The 11,629-nt window shown below is 44.0% G+C and overlaps 1 protein-coding gene across 1 annotated transcript; it reads left to right on the forward strand.

The window, feature by feature from the left end:
- Positions 1-9,576: 9,576 nt before the first annotated feature.
- On the forward strand, positions 9,577-10,527 carry LOC110314712 (olfactory receptor 2D2-like). Its single transcript, XM_021188949.1, has one exon. The coding sequence runs from the start codon at positions 9,577-9,579 to the stop codon at positions 10,525-10,527; it is 951 nt and encodes a 316-aa protein (XP_021044608.1).
- Positions 10,528-11,629: the final 1,102 nt, after the last annotated feature.

Raw genomic sequence — 11,629 nt, forward strand, 5'->3', positions numbered from 1 at the left:
TGTGTCTTGATTCAACTTTTACCAAAGTTGATGATACATCCTGCAGAAGATTTACTCCAGATCTGGGATAAAGGCACCAACCTGCCCTGCTCTAAGAGAGAGCCAATTACTGCAGTAACCTTAGCAGTGATCCTTGGTGTGAGTGCTGCAGGTACAGGAACAGGAATTGCCTCCCTGATCTCCTCCCAACATCAGTCTGCACAGCTTGCCAGGCTTAACTATGCTGTGGAGAGAGACATTCGAGAGATACAGAGAGGCCTAAAAAATTTAAAAGATTCCTTAGTCTCTCTGTCTGAGGTAGTGTTACAGAACAGAAGAGGCCTAGATTTAGTATTCCNAAAGGAAGGAGGACTCTGTGCAGCCCTCAAAGAAGAATGTTGTTTTTACACTGATAAGACTGGCTTAGTTCAGGATAGTATAGACAAAGTTAGAGCTATCTTAGAAGAAGAATTCGTAAAAGAGAGATGCAAGAATCCTGGTATCAAAGTTGGTTTTCTGCCTCTCCTTGGCTTTCCACTTTGCTCCCTACCATTCTGGGACCTTTCCTGGGCATTCTCCTGATTCTATCTTTTGTCCCTTGGGCTTTTTCCAGATTAACCAGTTTTGTTAAGTCTCAGATTGATGCTGCCTTAAAGTCGGTTGCAGTCCATTACCATCGTGTGGACACCGAAGACTCCTCTGAAGATCCCTCCTCCACTGATGCAGAGAGAGCAGCTGGTGGCCTGCATTTTTCTACCCTTGCTGCAGATGCAGAGTGCTCCTGGTTCCAGAGGCTGTGGAGATGCCATTATTAGACAGGTGACTCACTGGCTCCTAAAAGTGGCTGAGGACCTTAAGCTGTGAAGTGAGCCTATGACAGGATGAGTGAGGTGCCGTGGGTCAGAAGCACACCCCTGGCTGCAAGGATGACTCAGAGACGGGTAACACCTGCTAATCCCATGTGGATATCGTGGCCTAAGACAGAGCCCTTGCCCACCTAGGACCTAAACAGGCCTAGCTTTTGGGTGCTGAACACGGGTGCACACCTCATAGCCTAAGACAAGGTGCTTCACCNACCCGTTTCTTATAGCCACCTCCCCAACTTCTATTAAATCGAAAAGGGGGAATTTGTTGGAGATCAGGTTGAGAAAACCCAAGCATCTTACATCACAGGCATCTCACAGCCCAGGCATTTTACAGCATGCAGCTAAAAGTCATATAGTTCTTTGTTTGGAGCCAGTTACCCCCTCTCTCTACAAGGCCATTTGTTGGGAACCAGCAGGATTCTGGCCCTAAGTAAACATCAAGGACTGAGGGGGTCTTCTCACATTCCGGAGCTGCCCAGAGCTGTCACCTTGGGCTGTTAGAAGAAACTGGACTTTGAGATTAGCTGCCGATGTTCTGGAGCAGTGACACCAAGGAACTGAGATAAATCACAAAAGTTTCACATTCCCAATTAGCGTCCCCACTAAGCTTCCTTTTTGATCTCTCCCTTGCTGTATATAAACTGAGTATTTCCCCTTAGTAAATGAGACTATGACAAACAAGCATGGTCTCTGTCTCTTTCTTTATTCCCATTTCTCTCTAGGTTTGTGATCCCCCTCAAGGACCGTGGAATAATGTGTTCCATGGGCCGGGACAGAGGATGGCCTAATTAGTCATCAATGGGAGGAGAGGACCTAGGGCCTATGAAGGTTCTATGTCCCAGTATAGATGAATGCCAGGACTGTAAATGGGAGTGGGTGGGTTGGGGAGCAGGGGGAGGGGGAGAGGATAGGGGATTTTCAGAGGGGAATCTAGGAAAGGGGATAACATTTGAAATGTACATAAAGAAAATATCTAATAAAACATTTTTTAAAATAAAAATAAATAAATAAATAAATAAATAAATAAAAGAATAGGAAGTTGGAGGTACTGACTTTGAAATCTTTTTTTCTGACCTATAGGGGACCTAAATGATCAACCCAGCATCAGCAATTCTTCATCCTTATCTCAGGACTCGTGTTTAGTGTTGTTGTCATCCTTCTCATAAGGGCATGAAGCTGAGGCCCTAAGGTCTCTGCTAAGCCTGCTATGGGACCTGGTGAGAAAACACTTGTGAGCATGCTTAGGAAGCTATGACTCGATGTGATGGCCCCAGGAGCCATTTCAGGGCTAGAGTTTAGCATCTTTATAATCTATTCCTATTCCCCTACCCTTCCTTTCTAGATGCAAACTCACAAAATCTTTGAAGTTCTCATCTTACCAAAATGACCCAATTCCTACATGGTTCTCAATGAGTCTTCATCAGCTGGGGGCTGATAACAACAATTTCTAGTTGCTAGGGTTGGGCAAGCTGCCAGCTTCTTCTCAAAACTCAAAATCTTTCCACAATATTCGTGGGCATACCCAGATCATAATGAGACTCTAGAATCTAACTAGTCCTTGATTCCAACCCTTGATATGGCCCCATGCTCACCAAGAGGCGTAATGAGCTCTAACCAGCCAAAGTCTTGAGTAGACGATATTCATTAGCTTAAGCTTACATGATCAAGAACATGACAGATACTGGATATCCAGCTTCAGCCCAAGAGGCCAGAGGCAAGGTTCTCTGTTGTTCCCACCCTGACTAGGAGCGTGACCTTTCCATGTCCTTCTCATCTGACTGGTCCCTAGTTATTTACCTGGGAAACAGGGAGTCATGGCTTTGCTTGACATTCTTTAAGTGCTTCTGCCATTTGAAGAACAAGAGTGACCAATGTTGTATTCTATATGTGACACTAGATTGGTTCTCTCCTGAGGCAAATCACTGTCTCTCCAAGAACCCCAGGTCTTTTAACCCTCCACTCCCACTCCTAAGGCTGATTGGTCTCTATGCAGGCATGACTGCTTCTTCCAAGGTGCTGTGCAGGTCAGCATCATGAGTGAGAAGAGCTAGGGTCTGTGTCTTGGGTCAGATGCTTAGCAAAGGCACTACAGGGGCCAGGGCTGGGACTGAGTGGCTTCTGGTTTGTATTGTTTGTGGTATAAATACACTCATAAATGTCAATGTCCTGGTAGCAGCATGTATCACCAAACAGGGTCCAAGCTTATATATCAGTCTAGTCTTTCACCAAATGATTCTGTGGAGTAGGGAGCCTTCAGAGCAAATGGCAGTCAAATGTGGTCAGATCATCATGGTATGAAGAGACTTGAATATTAATTGCTCTCAATATTTTGATGTTTTCAATGCTCTCTGTAGATTTTGGATTCTTAAGACCTATTTTTCATAATGTTTTTAAAAATGTTTTAACTTTTCTTTTAGTTTACTACCCACTCCAGATAGAAAAAAAATGTTAATAGGATATGGGGGAAAGTGGACATGGTTAGAAACTGGTTTTTTTGTTGTTGTTGTTTTTTTGTTTTGGGTTTTTTGTGTGCGTGTGTGTGTTTTTTTGGCGCAAATCCTATTTGCATTATTAGGAAATCAGTAGTTTAGTGTGGGAAGCCAGGTAATTCGCCATTAAAGAGATTGCTTTCCCAATCACCCAAGGCCAACTACTGTAGCTCCTGTGAGACATCTAAAATTATGTTTATGGTGTCGTAAAAGCTCATGCAGCAGAGGCAGAAGGGTGTGGGCGAGAAGCCAGTGGAGGAGAGGAGAGGCTGGAGAACAGGAGAGTGAGGAGGGAAGTTCGGATGGGTCGTCTGACAGTGGAGACCCTGACCCATGTTTGGGCTAGCTGCCCTCATTACCACTTAAATCAAAGCAGCTGGCTCAACTCCCCTGCTTGTGGACGTTGTACATCGTGGTGCGGAGCCTAGTGCGCACCACGATGTACAACGTCCACAAGCAGCTGACAGTGGAGACCCTGACCCATGTTTGGGCTAGCTGCCCTCATTACCACTTAAATCAAAGCAGCTGGCTCAACTCCCTTGTTAACTCTCAGCTGAAACTTGATTCCTGCTTGTGGACGTTGTACATCGTGGTGCGGAGCCTAGTGCGCACCACGATGTACAACGTCCACAAGCAGATTTTGACTTCTTCCTTACCAATTTGTATCCCCTTGATCTCCTTTTGTTGTCATATTGCTCTGGCTAGGACTTCAAGTATTATATTGAATAGGTAGGGAGAAAGTGGGCAGCCTTGCCTAGTCCCTGCTTGTGGACGTTGTACATCGTGGTGCGCACTAGGCTCCGCACCACGATGTACAACGTCCACAAGCAGATTTTGACTTCTTCCTTACCAATTTGTATCCCCTTGATCTCCTTTTGTTGTCATATTGCTCTGGCTAGGACTTCAAGTATTATATTGAATAGGTAGGGAGAAAGTGGGCAGCCTTGCCTAGTCCCAGATTTTAGTGGGATTGCTTCGAATTTCTCTCCATTTACTTTGATGTTGGCTGCTTGTGGACGTTGTACATCGTGGTGCGCACTAGGCTCCGCACCACGATGTACAACGTCCACAAGCAGGGTTTATCTATCTTGTTGATTTTCTCAAAGAACCAGCTCCTGGTTTGGTTGATTCTTTGAATAGTTCTTTTTTTTTCCACTTGGTTGATTTCAGCCCTAAGTTTGATTATTTACTGCCTTCTACTCCTCTTAGGTGAATTTGCTTCCTTTAGTTCTAGGGTTTCTAGTTGTTCTGTCAGGTTACTAGTATGTGCTCTCTCTAGATTCTTTTTGGAAGCACCCAGGGCTATGAATTTTCCTCTTAGGACTGCCTTCATTGTGTCCCATAGTTTTGGATATGTTGTGGCTTCATTTTCATTAAACTCTAAAAAGTCTTTAATTTCTTTCTTTATTTCATCCTTGACCAAGTTATCATTGAGAAGAGTGTTGTTCAGTTTCCACGTGAGTGTTGGCTTTCTATTGTTTATGCTGTTATTGAAGATCAGCCTTAGTCCGTGGTGATCTGGGTTTCACATTTTTAAGCCCCTTCAAAACCTGACTATTCGGTTAAATCCTACAAACACAGAGGTGGTTCAGGCCAGAGTTATTTTTTAATGGCCAGTTTTTAATTAAAGCTTGCTTTAAATTTGGCTCAACTTTATGAAACTTATTTCTCACTTATGAACCTCAGGATTAATAGTTCCTAGTGCTCAGCATAAGCACACTTAATTCTCCCCCACAACCCCAGACAGGAAGAGGTTACTGTTGGCAGTTTACAGAAGAGAGAGCTGAGGCAGGACCACAGTGAGTTTAAATAAGAATGTTAGAACAAGATATATCTAGAAACCAACTTTCATTATGTTCTTAAGGGTTACAATTCCCTGGGTGAGATCCCTCACTCAGCCATTAGGGGACTGGCACTGCTGACCATCAGTGATGACTTGTCATGGAGGACTCTTAAATGCCAATATGGCAGTCCTGGATCAGGTCCTAGGCACACAGTTGAGGAAGAAAGAGAAGTGACACTAAACTTGGTATCACTGGGAGTCAGGGAGGGTCTGGGAAGTGATTGAGAATGTCAGGCCTTGACTCTTTCATCTCCTTTGCACTAAGCGTCTCATCTTCACTAATTAGGTCCAAAATGAATGTCATCATTTCTCCATTTGCCTAATGTTTTCTCCTTCTCTGTCCCCCAAGAGTATCTTCCAAGGAGTGCGCTTGTTGAGAGCTTTCAGGGAATCAATCCCTACTGGGAACAGAAATGGCATGTTCCCAACTCTCCTGGGAAGGCTAAGAGATAAGGCAGGATCATAAAGTCACAGCAGCGTGTGCCACAGTGTAAAGACGACAAGTCTGAGACTCAGTTTGTTTTGCAGGTTCACCACCCTCAGAAGACAAGCCTAGCCTGCTTGGAGACTCAGCTGGCTGAACTGTCAGAAACCTTGGATATGTTCTGCTTTCTTGGTTGTCTAAAATACCACATCTCTGGATCCAGTTGTTTAGGAGTTTTCCTGGTTAGTCACTTACACAAGAGCAAGAAGCAGCCATTTATTGACACCTAGTTGGACCCATGAGTGGTAAGTTGGTGACTAGTTTTGGACTTCCTGTTAGGATGCAAGTGTCATGTGAAGCTGAAGATCAGAAGTAGCTGGACACACTTTTCAATTGTGTACACCAGAGGCCTGCAACCCTGCCCCTTATTGCCTTTTCTTCTTCCTTCACCCTGGTCTACCTCACCCTCATGCCCTTTATTCCTTCCTCTTCCTCTTCCTTGCTCCTTTATACATTTAATATTTCCTGACAGTTAGTTACCTGTCATGCTTTAGGTCAATACTAGACACATGATGCAATATTGTTCTGAGCTCAAGGATCATACATGAGGCTGAAAGCTGTAGCCATAACAGTAAAGGTCTATTAGAAACAACTTCCATCATGCAGGGGCACAGCTGGAGGTGCACTTGTGACAGTGTGGCTTTGACTGATGGATCTCAGACTGCTTGACGTGGTTGTCCTGCTCTGTGGGTGATGCTGCCCTTCAGATTCTCATTGCAGAACTCCAGGGTAGGACTGTATGGTTTTAGTTTTTTCTTTCTGAGACTGAGTTTTTCCAGGTACCCAGTTGTTGGTCTAGAACTCATAATCTGACTGTCTTTGCTTTCATAATGTTGGGACTGATGATCTGCATCACCAGGCATAGTTGGATATTATAAAGGAAGACACAGACTGTAGGACAGGCAAGTCAATAAAAACTTTCCTTGAGCCAATTATTTTCTTCTGTCTCTATTTCTGTCTCTGACTGTATCTGTTTCACTGTTTCTGTAATTTTTTTACTCAGTCAGGCTACCTGTCTGTGTTGTCTGTTTCTTTGTGTCTCTTCCTATTTCTGAGTCTCCTTCTATGTCTCTGCATGTGTCTCTGACTCTCACTCTTACAAACAGAGAGAGAATGAGAAAAGAGGAAGAAGGAGGTAGAGGAGGAGGAAGAGGAGGAGGAGGAGGAGCAGAGAATTTTAAGCAAGATGTACTTAGCTCCAAAATGCTTAGAGTTTACCAAATCCCTTCCCATTGTTTCCTTCTGCCTTTCAATGCATCCCCCAGAGCCTCCCACACTCAGACATGAGGGAAATCTCACCAGGAGAGCTGGTGTGTGGCTATTCATCCACCTCTGTCCTAGAAGCTCTGGTCTGTGCTCAACTAGATGGACACTGTGAAGACTTTGCCTTCACCTCCCACTGGAGAGCCTTGTGCCAGAGCAGAGAAGGTAGTGACTGAGAGTCAGGCTCTGAGGCTAGAACTCCATCCAAACTCCTACTACTTCCATGGTGACCTTGTTATCTGGAACAATCTGTCCTCTTTGAACCTTAGGTTTCTACATGTAGCACATGTGTAAAATCCTTCCTCCAGTGAATTGATGTTCTGTTAGTCTAAAGCTCGTAGAACAATAGCTGGAATATACAAATCACCCCAAATAAATATTAGTTCTTGTATTATTACAAAGGTAGGGAACCACACATGCTGCTACACTCTGCCATAGATAGGTTGTTCTTACTTGTCTGGGAATTCAGTTACTAGGAGAGAAAGGAAGACCCCTCCAGGAGTCTTCAGACTTTATCTGACGAATGAACAAGAGCTACAGGATTTATCCTACCTGAGTTGGGTCTGGGAGGTGGCAGCACAGCAGGCAAGGCTCCCTGGCCAAACTGAGTCCTGCCATGTGGGCATCACTGGGCAGGTTTTGGTCCCCACTCCATAGTGAGATGTTAGGTGTGTGCCTTGCAGTTTGAGAGAAGCAGAGGTGTCCAGGGTATCAGGAGCTTTGGCATAGAGACTTGAGAGTGGAGAGAGAGGGATGGAGGAGACAGCTGTGTGCTGAGGCTAAAGTCCTCAGTGAGTGGAGCATTGGGGTTTACTATTGTCATTCTGGTAGGTGAGTGGTGTAAGGAGCCTGAGGGATGACAGGAGCCTGTATGGCTCTTTATACTGTGGTCTCACAGCTTCTCAGTGCTTATTGAAATAGCCATATTGCAAAAATATCCTTTACATTAATGAATTTATTATTTATATATTTCATATTCTGTTGGGAAGTCTGATTCCTTGTAAGGCTCCTCTACAAATAATTCCTCGTAAGAATCTTTGGAGTAATTCTTTTTTGATAGTGTCTGATTTATTGTTTTTTTCCCCTCTGGGGAAACTACTTCATTGTGTCCTCTTAAATCTTTGCTTACCCACTAAGGAAAAAAATGCCCCTTCGGTTTTCTTTCTAATGTTTGGTTGTTTTAACCATAGTGGAAACCAGTGCTAGACCTGGAATTGACGCTTGTGTGTTCAGATCGAGGAGGGTGTGATGCATATAGGAGAGTTTTCATGAATGAATACAACCTACCAGCTTCAATTTGAAACACTATAGTGGCTCCCGGCCACTATAGAATGCCTACCATCAAAAACTACTTGACTGTGTGGGGGTCTGTGTCTGAATTTTTTCTATTCTGCATGTTTTTTGTTAATTCTATCTTTTGAAAATGGTTTGTGTGTGTGAGAGAGAGAGTGTGTGTGAGTGTGTGTGTGTATGTGTATACTTACCTGCTGTTACCTTCCCCCCAGCACATGAGGGAATTAAACTTCTCCTTTCATCCCATGGCTTCAGAGATTGCAATGGGGCCATCTGGCTTGGTCTCAGGCCAACTTTCCTGTTGAGCCATGTTCTTGTCCCTCACTGACTTATTTTTAGTGTTAGAAATATGCTATTTATAATGCCTCATATAACTCAGGTTAGCTTCAAACCCATTAAATGGCCTGGCTACACATGAACTCCTGATTGTCTTTCCTCTACCTCTTCATATGCTGGGATGACAGATGTGTCACCACCTTATAGAGCCTGTGAAATCTGAACAGAGATTCAGAATCTAAAGAAGAGGCTGTTTCATAAAGAATGTGCTTCCTCTTAGAAGACTCCACCTGACAGAGGTTACATGAAGTGGCCACCATGTGGAGAAAACTTTGCCTAGAGTGTGGTCAGGGCTGGATTGTAGACACAGATGACTAGGAGCTGTACGCAGTGCAGGCTGGAAGTGACAGGAGTACAGTTGCCATAAGGGATAAGGGAGGAACATTTTGTCACTTGTCATGCTGGGTATCAGTTCAGTGAGACCATGGAAGTGAACACTGCAAATCCTAACATGTCCACTACCTTTCAAGACCAGGGAGTGAGGACTCAAATTCAGAGTAGAATAAATGATAGCAGCTTCACTTGGTGCAGAAGAAGGACTCTCATTAATCTCTGAAGGCTAAGGTTGCATTAGCTGGTCAGGAATAAAGGATTCCTTGGTGTGAGAAGAGGAAAGTTATACACAGGTCACAGGCTCTACAAGGTTGAAGGCCACTTCAGGTCTAGGAATTTTTGAGAGACCTGCTTCTGAATGGGTGAGAGTGAACTAGTCAATGTAAACAATAGGGTGGAATGAGTGTATGAGACAGCACAGGACATATGATGTGTTATGTGGTGCTTCCAGAGTTACATGACATACTTTAGTCATAATACTGTGAGGACATGAGCATCATCAACCTCATTTTAGAGAAGAAAAGACTAAGGGGGTTGTTAAGCAATTTGGAAAGAGTGTCCAGAAACTGTGCAGTGTGCTCAGAATAAACACCCCACCATTCCAGGCTGTGTAGATTCCATCTCTCAGGGATATCATATATCAGGTGTTATATAGACGGCTGGAATTCTCTCACAGAACTTTTGTTTTGGATGATTCCAGGACAGAACCAAAGTTGGGTTTCTGAGTTCATCCTGCTTGGCTTCTCCAGTGACCCCACAACCAACAGCATTCTCTTCATTGTCTTCCTTCTCATCTACCTGAGCTCAGTCTTGGGCAACGGGCTCATCATCATGCTGGTCTGCCTGGACACACAGCTGCACACTCCCATGTACTTCTTCCTCTGTACTCTCTCCTTGTTGGATATGACCTTTGCCACCACCACCATGCCCCAGATGTTGGTGCATCTTCTTGCTCACTCTCAGACCATCTCCTTTGCTCGATGCTGGCTGCAGATGTTTGTGTTTGGTGGCCTGGGTATAACTGAGTGCGCCTTCTTTGTTGTCATGGCTTATGACCGGTATGTGGCCATTTGCTATCCACTGCGCTATACTGTCATCCTCAACTGGGACCTCTGCATACAATTGGCAGCAGGGTCTTGGGTCTGTGGTTTCTTTTCATCTTTATTGAATACTTTCTTTACCATGAATCTGCCATATTGTGGGCCCAACAGGGTCAACCACTACTTGTGTGAAGGTCCTTCAGTACGTAGCTTGGCTTGTATGGATACTCACTTTGTTGAGATGGTGGACTTGGTCTTGAGTGTCTTTTTGGGTGTTACTCCAATTTCCCTCATTGTGGCCTCCTACATTCGTATTGCCATGGCAATTCTGAAGATCAAGTCCTCAGTGGGGCGCTGCAAGGCTTTCTCTACCTGTGCCTCCCACCTGACTGTGGTCACACTCTTCTATGCTCCAGCCACTTACACCTACTTGAGGCCCGACTCTAGCTACTCCGCTGAGCAAGACAAGAAGATCTCACTCTTTTACAGTGCTTTTACACCATTGCTCAACCCCGTGGTCTACAGTCTGAGAAATCAAGACATCAAGAGGGCTTTTCTCAAGGTGATGTATTATGGCAGGTGTACCAGTGGGCCAGGATAGTGATAAAATTTTCTTTGTTTAGTACTGAGACAATGTATTTGTTTTATGTGAGAAACATTGTGAATTTTATACAATATACAACTTAATAACTAAGGACTACATTCATGAAAGAGAGCATGCTATATTGATAAATGACTATGCCACAGTTAAACTGAAAACACATTATGTTAGTAATTTTAAATGCAAAGACTCCTTGGGGCTCACTTTTATTAGTGGTAGATTTCAAATCTCCTTGTGTAGTCAGGCTCAGATCCATCCATCATTAACAGAAGGAAAGGAATAGTGGATGAAACCTTTAAAACCTAGGCTTCTCAATAGTGATCACCGTCTCTTTGCACACATTCTTCTGCCAAGGAGAGCATCATGGTCCAACCTGACAAAAAGATGTTGGGATTTTCTTTACTTTCACAGAGAAACAATGAAAGTCATGTGACACTGGACTGGTGTGCGCACTTCCTGTACCGAGAAGTGAGAAATTAACAGGAATTTTGCAGCCTGCCAGAAAACTGCATTTTCCCAGAAGCCAACTGCATAGGTATACGCCAGCAAGAAACATGCTATTAGTGATATTATTAGTAGATGCCAAGGTGCTGTAGGCTAAGTAATGCAGCACAGGCTTTAATTATTAAAATTAAATCAATATTATGTGGAACAGAACAGGTACAGATCAGAGACCAAACTTCCTGCATAAATTCGATGTATTCTGTAGTTCAACATGATGAAGTCTGCATTGTGTGGTCATATGGAAGTTAAACGAGCTAGATTTTATTGCAGAAATCCCAATTATTGCTGCAAGTGACATGCAGCATCTTAGGACATGTCTCTCTGTGACTGCTGATCCTGGTCCTTTTCTACACTGAGGTGGTGGGCATCCTTTGCCTATCAGCTCCAGAGTAGCTTTTGTCTGGCCAATCTGCTAATTCCTCTGTGATACAGGCTTGAACTATTTTTCCCTTTCCCCAACCAACCTGCAGGGATATTCAGTGGGGACCCAGGGCAGGAGATAGAGAGAGAGAGTGGTAGGGACAAGAGACAGGAAGAATGGGAGCAAGTCAATCATACTGATCAAACTCTGAAAACTTTATTCAGGAGTGGCAATATA

This window comes from Mus pahari, unplaced genomic scaffold (genome assembly GCF_900095145.1).
Source record: "Mus pahari unplaced genomic scaffold, PAHARI_EIJ_v1.1 scaffold_13016_1, whole genome shotgun sequence".
NCBI classification, from domain to species: domain Eukaryota; kingdom Metazoa; phylum Chordata; class Mammalia; order Rodentia; family Muridae; genus Mus; species Mus pahari.

Excerpts from the sequence above, each read along its gene's own strand:
- LOC110314712 (XM_021188949.1), top strand. The coding sequence starts at position 9,577 with ATGATTCCAGGACAGAACCAAAGTTGGGTTTCTGAGTTCATCCTGCTT.